General features: G+C 40.2%; 1 protein-coding gene across 3 annotated transcripts in view; it reads left to right on the top strand.

Annotated features, from left to right (window-relative positions):
- tbc1d5.L (TBC1 domain family member 5 L homeolog) overlaps nt 1-12,931 on the top strand; it is a 286,202-nt gene extending 273,271 nt beyond the window's left edge. For all 3 annotated transcript variants that reach the window (XM_018266425.2, XM_041565417.1, NM_001091614.1), the window contains 3 exon segments: nt 6,407-6,486; nt 6,735-6,890; nt 10,435-12,931. In XM_018266425.2, coding sequence (XP_018121914.1) covers nt 6,407-6,486; nt 6,735-6,890; nt 10,435-10,722 — 524 coding nt within the window. In that variant the 3' untranslated portion in view covers nt 10,723-12,931.
- Nucleotides 12,932-13,682: the final 751 nt, after the last annotated feature.

Raw genomic sequence — 13,682 nt, 5'->3', positions numbered from 1 at the left:
GACAACATATGGGTGGCAATAACCGATGCGCATATGAGAAGTTTTTAAAGTTAAATAGGATTTGTCAGGCTTTTATCAGCTGAATCCTGATAAAAAATAGCTCATAGTTGGCTGAATCCCAAACCAAATCCAGGATTCGGCGCAAAAATTTTAGAGCTAACCCCAGGCCAGATCAGGCATTTATAGAGCCATTATGTCCGACCAATATCTGGAATATTAATCATACTTTACCTTTGCCACTCAACCTAATCTTAGATCTTCCATTCCAAATGTTGGTTCTTTTGCCTGAAAATCCAGGGAGCTCCAATCGAAATTCTGTTTAAATGGGTCAGTATAGCCGCTGAGGTATAAGCTGCTCATATAAACTACTTTCCATTCTGTGATTCTGTTTGTCCCTTTGGCATTCACTATTGCCTTGTTTTAAGCTGCCGTCAATTAGAGCAGCAAAGCAGTCACTCGTTGCTGAAATACCGTAACAATGACATCACAAACATTCTCTTAATGGGCGCAAGTTGATTATATAAAGTTGGCACTGCTGCAATAGGTTTTTCACAGCTTTTTTACAAGTTGAGATTTGTACAGCTGAAGGCAGTTCAGGCAATGGTTTATATGCTTGGGAAGTCCTTTAAAGGAAGAATTGCAGGCTAATTGCCAAAAGCTAATGTAAACCAAAAAAGGAGCAGTTCATTTTGTGTATTCTGTATGGGTTAAATTCTGAATGTGTCAGGCTGATACCATTTTGTACTTACTTGAACACTTGTTAATAGGTGTCATCATCATTGTTTATATTAAAGTTAAGCTACCAGAAAAATGAAAATAGCATTTAGCAATGTATCCGTATGTGCTCCCTGTCTGCTTTATTTGATCTCATTTTCATTTCTGTTTGGAAAAATCCTAATTGTTACCATGGGAGTAAGTTATATAAAGTACTAGAAGTAAGTTGCAAATTAATATAACAAATGAGAGTACACATTCATGGAGAACACTACCTTAGTAATGGGGGGAGAGATGAGTCTGGTATATGTGTAAATGGGCACAACCACTTTTATAGGGGTGTACGGTCATTTAACATCATTTCAGGTGACTGTGACTTTGTGCATTTTAGGGGTACAATAATTCCTTTGGGTGATGCCAAAATAGGGGGTATGCAGAGTCCCAAAAGCAGACCCAAAACTTGGCATCTTGCGAACTATTGAATTATTAAGCCAATAAAAATGTATCACTTGCTCTATATTATCCTGCTTTACACAATGTTGGGGATTTACAATAGATTTCCCACTCCCCATAGAGGGGGATGCGCAAGAAATAATTCCAAATTCTTCCCTATCATGTTAGTTGAGCAAAATGAACTTTACTTTACACTATATTTATTATTTAAATTTTCCTTCAGTCTTTATTACACAATCAAAGCATACAGTCAGGTGCCATTTTGTGAACACTGTTCTAAAGCAGGGTTGCCATCTGGCCGGTATTTTACTGGCCTGGCTGGTAAAAAGGATGCTTGATGCCAATGTTATTAATAGGAAAAAATGGCAAGTATATACAATCCGGTATTTTTTTCCAGAAAAGGTGGCAACCCTATTCTAAAGACAAATTAAATATCACCCCAAAATCTTGTGTATGCACCAGAATGGGGGGCCTAATGCCCATGCGTAGTGCCCTACACAATTATAGAGCATTAGGAGGGAAGGGGGAATGCGTGGAGTGCTGAATGGAAAGTGAAAGTAATTGACTGTCCCACCTCTGTGACTAAGGCATAGAGGCATGGCAGGTAATGTTTGATTGACAGTTCAAATATAAAAACCCTTTTATAACAGGTATGGATATTTTAATGCAAAAAATAATTTAGGTTCCATGTTTAATTTGCACAGGACAGGTCTGCTTTAATTAACTGCACATTAATTAACTGCACATTAATACTGCACTCCAGGAAACAAGGTATGCTGAAGCCAACAGTGCATATATGTGTAGGCAAGAATAGAACGGACAGTATTTTAGCAACCATTTGCTGTCCCAGATGTTTGAATTAGCCCATCAGCTCTCACTTGATGGTGGACATGAAACAAATAGACTACAGACTGCCAGTGGTCCAGATAACAACACATTGAGTCACATATGCTAAATCTCTATCTAGGGGGAGTGTAAAATACACATAATTACATATAAGGCTAAAGCAACAGTCAGAAACTCATTCCAGCTGAAAGCTAATGGCTTTATCAAGGACTGTGTGTTTGCTCCAAGGTAGGAGGCAGCTTCGCTTGGCTAATCAAGGTCATTCAATGAACATATTCATTTTCCTTTGTAAGTAGATGTGTGTGCCTTTCTGAAGGTCACTGAATACGAAAAATTACTCTGTGGGAAGATTCTTACTTTTTTACAGTTCCTTTGATAAAGAGTGGGATCTGACTGAAAGGGTGTTTGGCTTCTCACCTTACTTTTTGGGTCATCATTGTCAATCAGTGTTCATTCATACTAAATATATACAGTTTTGTATTCACACATAAATGCACAAGGGCCAGACGCTCACAGGGGCCAGACACCCACAGGGGCCAGACACCCACAGGGGCCAGACACCCACAGGGGCCAGACACCCACAGGGGCCAGACACCCACAGGGGCCAGACACCCACAGGGGCCAGACACCCACAGGGGCCAGACACCCACAGGGGCCAGACACCCACAAGGGCCAGACACCCACAAGGGCCAGACACCCACAGGGGCCAGACACCCACAAGGGCCAGACACCCACAGGGGCCAGACACCCACAGGGGCCAGACACCCACAGGGGCCAGACACCCACAGGGGCCAGACACCCACAGGGGCCAGACACCCACAGGGGCCAGACACCCACAGGGGCCAGACACCCACAGGGGCCAGACACCCACAGGGGCCAGACACCCACAGGGGCCAGACACCCACAGGGGCCAGGTACTCAAATGGGCCAGCTAGCTAGCTAAACTATGTTTAGTGGCAGCCTCCTGAGAAAATCTGTGGAAATAAGAAAAAAAAGACTCAGTTTTTAATTGCAGGAATCACAAATAAAGGTGGGCTCACAGACATCTTCCCTTGATGGCATCATTAAAATGCCAAGACTTTAGGGACTGACTGGGGAACCTTGTTGTTTAATTTTAGTACCTCCGCCACACAGGCCAGAAATATCGATGGCAACCCCCCAGCAATTACTAACCCTCTATCCACTCACTGCATGTGTAGAGTTGTACGATTTTCCCCCCAGAGGGTCTTGAGGACCACCAATTGTATTTTATTTTATAGTGTTTTCAATTTCATGCATGCATGCCCACACTGTAGCACTTCCTTGCACAGAGTATCATGACATAATGGATTTACAGGATTCCCATTTTGTAGAAAATTCTGCTAAACCCTTTGTGTGTTTTATAAGTAGAGCACAAGATTTGCTTTGCAGTTTCCTAAAGATGCCCAGAATCTGGACTACAAATTAACCCTATTGTGTCTACTGAAATCAGCTGGAAAGCTTTGATGTTCATTTTTGTTAGTTGTTTTTATCCCTCCTTCCTTTACCTGGAATATGAAATGCTAGTTAAAATGGATTAATTGGTAGAATATATTGTATTTTTTTTACTTCTTATCTGTCTTTTTAACCCCCCCCCCTTCCATTCATCTATTGGCCTGTTACTCAATGCACTGCCTTGTCCACGAACAGTTAATGTTTAAATTACGTACAAAGGTTATAAAAAATAATAGAATAAATGGTTAAAAAAATGTATAGAATAGAATAAAAATAGTCCTGTGTAAAATCAAAGTGCTATCCTGTGGGGGCGGGGTGGTGGTGGATAATGCTGGACTCTTGGTGCCTTGGCAAGAAATCAGTCCATCTTATTAGCCCCAAGGAGAGAAGTGACCGCAGCATAGAAACATGGAGGTGCTTTCAGTTCAGGCAGCAGAATCATTCAGCACAGGTGATAGGGAGTTATCTTGTTACCTTCCCATTGTTCTGTTGGCTGGGGAGGGGGATCGAGGGGGTGATTTCACTCCATCTTGCAGCACTGCAGTAAAAAAAGACTGAAGCCTCTCAGAGCACCAGTCACAGGACCAAGGGCACTTGGGAAATTAGGAACATGACTAGCTCAAATTTCAAAATGAAAAAAGAAAGAAAAACTGATTTCATTACAGGATTCTGTCGGAAGAGCACTATTAACTGATGCTTTTTGTTTAAAAGAAATGTTTTTCTGTGACAGAATCCCTTTAGATGACTGTATTTGTGTGTGAAACGCTGTATTGGATTGTGTGAGTTTCCATAAAATTCTGCCAATCGCTGAATCCTGTATAAATAACTACAAAGCATGTTATATCTTTAAATAGTTTTCAGAAAGTCCATGGTAATTTGGGTAGCTGCTGATGGGTTAAAATGAAGGGATGATAGAGAAGATTAAAGGCAGGCATCACATTTACTCAACAGTTTGCCTTTCTTCACAATATAAATAAATATTTGCAATTTTTTTTGTAGTTTAAACAATCCTGCTTTGGCCCTCTGAGGTCTAAAGAACAGCTTATATTTATTTGCATCTACATTTAATTTACTTTGCACTCCTTCACCCCTGCAACTCTAGATGAAGTCAGCAAACTTCTAGCCAGCTCAAAACCCACCACCTGCTCCCTTGACCCCATACCCTCTCGCCTTCTCCACCCAATCTCTGATACACTCTCTCCTGCACTTACCCACCTATTCAATCTTTCACTCTCTACTGGTACCTTTCCATCATTATACAAACAAGCACTAATCACTCCTATCCTCAAAAAACCTTCCCTTGATCCCAGCTCTCCCACTAACTATCGACCGGTCTCCCTTCTTCCATTTGCATCCAAATTACTAGAAAGGCTGGTTTACAAACGTCTGATCCAGCATCTCACTCACAACTCCCTCCTCGACCCCTTGCAATCTGGCTTCCGCCCATCACACTCGACTGAAACTGCCCTCACCAAAGTAACCAATGATCTTCTATTGGCAAAGTCTAATTATTCCATTCTAATCCTACTAGATCTCTCTGCAGCCTTTGACACAGTTGACCACACACTCCTCCTTGACATTCTACCCTCAGCTGGCATTCGGGACACTGCTCTTTCATGGTTTACATCTTATCTGTCTGACCGTTCCTTTAAAGTTTCCTTCTCTAACTCTACTTCTACAACTTTCCCACTCTCTGTTGGAGTTCCTCAAGGCTCTGTTCTTGGCCCCCTGCTGTTCTCGCTCTATACAACTTCACTAGGAAAACTCATTCAGTCATTTGGACTTCAGTATCACCTTTATGCTGATGACACCCAACTCTACTTGTCTACTCCTGATCTTTCTAATTCTGTCCTTTCCCAAGTCACAGACTGTCTCTCTGCTGTCTCCTCCTGGATGTCACAGCGCCACCTGAAACTGAACCTTTCTAAAACAGAACTCATCATATTTCCTCCAAGATCTTCCCCTGTCCCTCAGATATCACTCACCGTAAACAACACCACCTTTCATTCCACCACACAGGCACGCTGCCTAGGAGTTATCTTAGACTCTCATCTGTCTTTTTCACCACACATTCAAACACTTGCAAAATCTTGCCGTATTCAACTGCGCAACATTGCTCGAATACGACCCTATCTCAGTTCAGAATCAACTAAAACACTGATTCAGTCTCTCATCATCTCCCGCATTGATTACTGCAACTTACTCCTCACAGGTATTCCAACAAGTCACCTTTCACAACTCCAATCTGTTCTAAACGCAGCCGCTAGACTCATTCATCTAGCTCGCCGCTCAACATCAGCTGCTCCCATATGTATGTCCCTTCACTGGCTCCCAATCTCTTCTAGAATCAAATTCAAATTACTTACACTCACATTCAAGGCCCTTAATAATGAAACCCCTCCCTATATTTCATCTCTAATCTCCAAATACACTCCTTCACGAAACCTACGCCCTGCTTCTGATCTTCGCCTCACTTCTCCTCTGGTCACTTCTGCCCATTCTCGTCTACAAGACTTCTCTCGGGCTTCTGCTTTTCTCTGGAACTCTCTGCCACAAGCTGTCAGACTTTCTCCTTCCTTCCAAACTTTCAAGCGCTCCTTAAAGACCCATCTGTTTAAAGAGGCCTATTCGTTGTACCTTAATTAATCATTGCTGTATCAAAAATGACAAATTGTTTATATGATCCTTTTGTCTCAATTGTACCCTAACCTTTTAGTTTGTAAACCCTATTGTACTCTGTAATCCTTGTCTGTTAGCCACCCTTTATTCCCTGTTTGCTATAACTGCAGTAAAGCACTGCGTATCTTGACAGCGCTATATAAATAAATGATGATGATGATGATTTAATTTCCCTATGTACATAAACTCAAAATATTGCTCATTCTTACTGTTTTTTAATTGTATTTGCATTGTAAAACAGGGCATATCCAAGATGTTATATTAGAAGAAAAGCTGGAAAAAGAAGATAAAATCCAAGTGTCTCTTGCGGTACTGAAGCAGGTACACATGTGATTTATTTAACTACCACGTCATAAAAGGAAATAGCAGTGATACAGAATGGCAGCTTCTATTGCAGGGTTGATAGAATCAAAGCTGTTTAACATGATAAATGCATTGCAAATTGCCCATGTGGAGTAACCACAACTGATTGTAGTTATCACTATAGATATAAATTTGCCTTATTTACTAAAACAAGAATCCTCATGTAATAAGGACAGGTATAAAGAATGTTTATACCTTACCAACAGATAAAAGACATTCTGAAAGGAACACTGAGATTCAACCAGTCTCTCCTTGAAGCTGAAGAAAATGAGGAGATTTCAATCATGGATGATCATTACTGCTCTAACCTGCTCAGAAAGACTGATGAGACGGGGACCCAGGAGCAGCCCAGGCACAATCAGGTACAGTCCATATTCACAGCCACTTTACCTGACTGCTTCTTCATAATTATGCATCTCAGTTACAAATTTCATAAGAAAACAATGAAACCATTCATGTCCCTGTGCTTATGTGAAGCCCGCCAATGCCATTGTAATTTTCAAAGAATTTTGAATATTTTTACAAGCGCTTTCTAAAGAAGAAATCTGGGATATATTAAATGAATAATGTAGTGTGTCCAATTAAAGGCTAGTCTTTGTGCCGAAAATTGCCTTGAATACAAAGTTATAGGTGTCATTTATAACCACAAGTGCAGTTGCATTTCTGCAAATGTTCCCCCTCAAATCTGTCTACAACCCCTTTTATTAAAGGTACATGCATCAAAATGTGATTTTTGCACTTCTGTTCCAAACTGCGTGCAGTTGCAGCTATTGGCACAGGAGAACCATCAACTGCCACCACCTCCACACCACATGCACACCACCAAAACCACACCACCTCCACACCACCACCATCACACCACCACCACCTCCACACCAGTAGCAATAACAATACATTTGTAGCCTTACAGAGCATTTGTTTTTTAGATGGGGTCAGTGACCCACATTTGAAAGCTGGAAAGAGTCAGACGTAGAAGGCAAATAATTCAAAAACTATAAAAAGAAAAAAGGAAGGCCAATTGAAAATCTGCTTATAATTAGTCATTCTTTACTATACTAAAAGTTAATATGAAGGTGAACCACCCCGTTATAATGGCTAGAGAAATTTATAGAATATATAAAGAACTCTCAAATTCCTCAAGTCTAAATAGAATGAAAAAGAAAGATTTTAGATTGTGCCGAGACTGAGGTCAGACATGTACATTACAGCATTTTGTATACAGGTATGGGACCTGTTATCCAGAAAGCTCGGGACCTGGGGGTTTCCAGATAAAGGATCTTTCCGTAATTTGGATCCTCATACCTTAAGTCTACTAGAAAATCATGTAAACATAAATAAATGCAATAGGCTGGTTTTGCTTCCAATAAGGATTAATTATATATTTATATTGGATCAAGTACAAGGTATTGTTTTATTATTACAGAGAAATAGCAAATGTGTTTAAAAATGTAAGTGGAGTCTTTTGCAAATCTCCAAGGTTTACTAGGAAAAAGGAGAGCTTGCTGCAAAACTGTTTATTCTCACTGTTTCTTCCCACTAGTGGGAATAAACACTTTTGCAGCAAGCTCTGCTTTTTGGCTTTTTCCTAGTAAACCTTGGAGATTTGCATTTGATGTTTACACGTGTGGCGGGGGTGGGTACTAGGATTAAAAGCCTGGATTGTGCCGCAGTTAAGGTGGCCATACACGGATAGATCCGCTCGTTTGGCGATGTCTCCAAACGAGCGGATCTCCCTCCGATATGCCCACCTTGAGGTGGGCAATATCGGGCTGATCCGATCGTGGGCCCTAGGGCCCAACGATCGGATCCTAGCGTTCGCCAAACGGGCGGTCGGATCGCGGGACCGCATCAACGAACAGATGCAGCCGCGATCCGACGGGATTTTTAACCCCATCCGATCGAGATCTGGCCGACTTTCGGCCAGATCTCGATCGGGGAAGCCCGTCGGGGGCCCCCATACACGGGCCAATAAGCTGCCGACTTGGTCTGTCGGCAGCTTTTATCGGCCCGTGTATGGCCACCTTAAGTCACCTTCACAGTTAAATGGAGACAAACTTTGCATCATTTGGAACTTCCTGAACAATGGGTTTCTGGATAACAGCAAAAGCTACTGCAGAGATATATAGTCTCTTTTTGTTTTGTGTGTGTTTTTCAGAGTAAGATCTAAGTGAAGTTAAAGTGAGTCTGCCAAACCTCTGGGCAAACCCCTCACATTTCCTTGAACTGCAGCCATCTTGCACATTGGGGCCTGTCCAAAAAACATTTTCAGATGTAATTGAAAATAATAGTAAGCTATTCAGGCCGAATATGTGTCTGCCTTATTACACTGAACAGAACGGGGCTATGATTATGTGCAAGATATTATGTACATTATTATGGCACGTGATTGGACATATAGGTGCTTTTATTCCTATACTATTCACACAGCTACTGTAGCTCTGATAACATTATAGTAGGAGCTACCAAGGATTGCTCGCCATTTACCTTATCAGTGCGGAGAAAAAAAGCAAAAGGACCCTAAAAACCCTAAAAACTTCTGTCTCCTAAATGAGATGTTATCTGCCAATAGTAAGGAAAATGTATAAGATTGACAGCTTAGATTTCTAAGTTAAGCTGGCCATAGACGCAAAGATCTGATCGTACGAATCGAGGATTTGTACGATTTTCGGATCGTGTGTGGAGAGTCCCGACATTTTTCGTCCGGTGGAGATCGGTCGTTTGGTCAATCGGACAGGTTAAAAGAATTCTGTTGGATGCCGATAATTTCTCTGCGTGTATCGTACGATTTCCAGAGGGAGACTGTCACCAGCTTTTTCGGACATAGATATCGTTATGATTGCTGTCAGGGGCAGAACATCGGCTGATCTGTTCTTTTACTACTTTATTTGATCTGAATGGTTAGTGGCAGGTCGGGAGATGGGGAAGTCTGATCATTCGAGGATTCGTACGATCGGATCTTTGCGTCTATTGCCAACTTAGGTTTATGACAGGTATGGATGAAAAAATATTTTGGGCTTCAGTTTGAAAATGACTTTTATTATACAGATTTTTATGTCTGGATGACAGGTCCCCTTTAAAGGGATGTTCACCTTTATGTTAACTTTTAGTATGTTATAAATTGGCTAATTCTAAGCAACTTTTCAGTTGGCCTTCTTTTTTATAGTTTTTGAATTATTTGCCTTCTTGTACTGACTCTTTCCAACTTTCAAATCAGGATCACTGACCCCATTTAAAACATTCTCTGTTAGGCTACAAATGTATTGTTATTGCTACTTGTTATCACTCATCTTTCTATTTAGGCCTTTTCTATTCATATTCCAGCCTCATATTAAGGCATGATTGCTAGATTCATTTGAACCATAGCAACCAGATTTCTAAAATTGCAAACTGGAGAGCTGCTGAATAAAAAGCTAAATAACTCGAAAACCACAAATAATAAAAAATGAAAACCAATTGCAAATTGTCTCAGAATATCCCTCTCTACATCATACTAAAAATTAACTCAAATGTGAACAACCCCTTTAAGGAACAGTGCAGTTATGGTTTGTATTAGTCAATGCTCAATTCTGTGTCCATTGTTTGCACTTGTGCTTTGCATTATTACTTGCTGAAACTCTTCATATTTCTCCAGATATGTTAAATACTGATTCATTTCTCATAGTTGAATTGATTGTGTTACACTATTTCCTGTGGCAAATACTCTTTCTAAATATTGTTTTCATAGACAATAGTTATGCAGTGTAAGAAGAAATGAAGCCATTGTACTGATCTTGAGTGATTGCCCTAAATCTACACAATCGTTATTCAATTGGAATTTCTTAAAGCTTATGAACATTCATAATAATCCAATGGCTAAGCATACAGTACATACTGTGGAGTTCTAATCCTACATCTATTCTTTATTAGGCTGCAGCAGAAAGCTCAGGAAATGCAGCTAGCAGCAAATGTGAAGATTACATTGTGATTCCTCGGGGAGACGATGGAAATGCTGAGGCCGCCAGCTTGGAACTAAAACAGGGCGATGTGGTAAAAGAAGATCCAACAGAGACCAATCAAATTCCATCTCGTTCTTCATTGGCCTTCACAGATCCTCTTATGGGTGGAAGTGCATCGTGCAGTTCGAGTCCTGATGATGACAGCAGCAACAATAGCAAAGATTCCGACTTTACCATTGTCAGTCCGCTAGACATTTAACTGTAGCCTTTAATCGTAGGATCTTTTGTTCCCTTTGTTTCTTTTTATATGATGTTTTATAACATCAACCCTTAACCTCCCAATATAATAAATAACATACGGAATAACTGTTTCTCTGACTGACGGGAGGGCTTAGTAATTTGTGTATTTTGGAGCACAAACGTCAGTACATGAAAAATAGCCATTATTGTTATGCCTTACCTGTATAGTACTGATAGCACGTGTCTTCTGAGTATTTTATGCAACTAATGGAACAGAGGAATAGAACTGTGCCCAAATTAACATGTATATTGCACAAGAACAGGGGTTCCAAGTGTCCACATTGTTCTCCATCAAGGAATTCCATTTTAGAACCTGATCAAATACCAGTAACTTGGTTATGATGTACTACATAGACTTCCAGTGATTGAGGTCTTGCCATACTGGTTTCTTTCATCAAACTGTACTCACATCCCTTGTGTATTGTTGAATTTTTTTTACTTTTTCTTTTTTTTTTACATAGTTAAGAAAGTCAGGTTTGTGAAAGAATTCGAAGAAAAATCAATGTTGCCATGTTTCGATGTTGTTGTAACAGGTACATCTGGATATTAGCTCCTGTATAGCTCACTAACTGGCAATATGGATTCCGTTACATATTTAGCGCTGGGCTTGGTTTTTCTTCATCAACCTGTACAGGAACATAGAGAATGACCCCTCCGTTACTGACAACTAAACGTATGATGTTCTGTACTTTTTCTTGGTAAACTTCTGATGATTGATTTCTTATCTGTTTCCATAAACTTTTCATGACCTACAGAAACTCCACTGGCATTATAAGAACCTGTAGAGGCCTCTACTATTGTTATATGACGTGAAATCAACATGGCTGAGTCTAGCCATAGTAATGGGGCAGATATTACATGTGCTCAGTTATAATAATAATGTGGAGTTTTAGTTATCTGTCATTGAAAATAAAATATGTGCATCATGAACTTGTGTGTTCACCCCCCTTAAAGCTTGAGAAGGAGGCAGGAGATAAAGGGGAGACAAAATTCCAACATGAATTCTCTGACCTAATTGTAAAATGAAATGTGCATAGATTAGTGTTGACTTAATACCTGACAACAGAACTACTGACTGCTAAAATAAGGCAGGGTGAGAGAACTAAAAATAGGGTTACAGCTTTCCAAGTACATTCTTTCCCACAAAATCATAGAGAACTCTTCCGTTAAAAATTTGCCAAGATTTAGGCGTTAATTAAGAAATTCAGCAGTGATGGGTTTCCTGGTACTGGTCATTGCCATTGGTAAATAAAACTGTATTTCCTGAAATGCCTGCGTTATATATATTTATATCATGGCATGGGCACGACAGAAGAGCAAAAAAAAAAGCACATAATCACTTGGGCATGGTATAAACTTCTGTTTCTAGTTATGAGATATAATTCTAATGTTTGCACTAGTTATAAAATAGCTTTATGGGCACAGGAATATAGAAAAGAATTTCTTAAGATTTCTTGGATATATGTGATTGGATAAAGATGTGCCCATGCATATTGAGTTAGTGAGGGGCATGGCAAAGAATACTCCTTCCTCCAGTTTGGCACATGGCATTATAGGCAGCTCCAGTGTTGGTGTGTAGCGAGGCACAACGTCTGGATTGGGGCTTATTCCCAGGTGATTTATAAAGGAGCAGGTGATGCAACAAAGCAAGACTAAGGGTGTTACCGTATTCTTGTTTTATGGGTTTATTTGGTGCCACGCGCCTCTTTCAAGTTGAAAATGAAGTTACTTATTGCTGAAAATGATGTCCCTGAATCTAGTCTCATTTTCTGTTTCCAGAAGTATCACCTCAGGGTGAGTTTCCATAGGGTCACTTTTGTGCCATTGCGGAAAGAGCATCTGATGGCGTCGCAGAAACCGTCCTTAGTAAATGTAACTATTTACATACTGTATATTTACAGGCTAATAATCAGTATATTGTGATAGCAATTTTGGGAGAAATATGAAAGTAATGTGTGACTAATGTTGATCTAAACAGCTACTGTCCCTCTAAAAGCCAAAGGGTTGTTATCCAACAACTGACAAACATATCCAGATGATCTCCTCTTCCAAACACTCTGTCTCACAAGAACTGCTGCATTGTTTTGGGCAGTTAAACCTTCTCCTCATTAAATGATAGGATGAATCACAGAACTCACCAAATAAACACAATAACCTCTCTTCAGTAATCTTCTGTGGCTTTCCATGGTCTCCTTTCATGTGTTTATTTTTCGTTCTTTAAGCGCCATGCTTTGTGTTTTTTCTTTTTTTTGTACTCGGGGTAAGGAACCCACATTTTGTGAATTGCCTGGGACCCTCCTACCCTAAGTCATAACACTCACCACTCACTCTCTTTCTAGAAATGTCCTCAGTTCTTCATTGTGCCGTCCATGTTTCTATGTGCCACACTCAGAAACGTAAGCCATAGTTGGTACCAGAAGGATGCACAGATGTGTATCATTTAAACCTGTTGTTTGAGCCTCATATCTTCCTTTGAACATTTGGCCCCTTAAGCTCATAACAAGGAATTGGCTCTTATACTATAGTTCCATAAACATCCAAACAAGTGTGTGCCCTATACCTTGCTCTAATTGATCTTTAGTCTGGGCTTCCTGAATATATAGAAAGTAATCTTTCTCCCCCAAATTTCATCAAAACTGACCAACCAAAAGGCTTCTTTTGGGGAGCCAGCCCAAAAATTTAGAAACCACTGCCTTAAGTTTTTATTGTATGATCCATATCCAGAGAAAGCACAATATATTGATAGACAAAACAGTGAATATATCATATACCATAAATGCCTGAGTATGTGTCTCCTCTAGTATTCTGGTCCTCGTGGTTATTGCCAAAATTCCCTTTGCACATTGTACAGATTAAGATACAAATCAATATACCTCATAGTCTCTGAAAAGCCATACAAGCTCCTTTTTAGGAATGAAA

Source organism: Xenopus laevis, chromosome 6L (assembly GCF_017654675.1).
Source record: "Xenopus laevis strain J_2021 chromosome 6L, Xenopus_laevis_v10.1, whole genome shotgun sequence".
Lineage (NCBI taxonomy): Eukaryota > Metazoa > Chordata > Amphibia > Anura > Pipidae > Xenopus > Xenopus laevis.
Note: the sequence above shows the minus strand (reverse complement) of the source record. Positions and strands in the feature narration are given on the sequence as shown.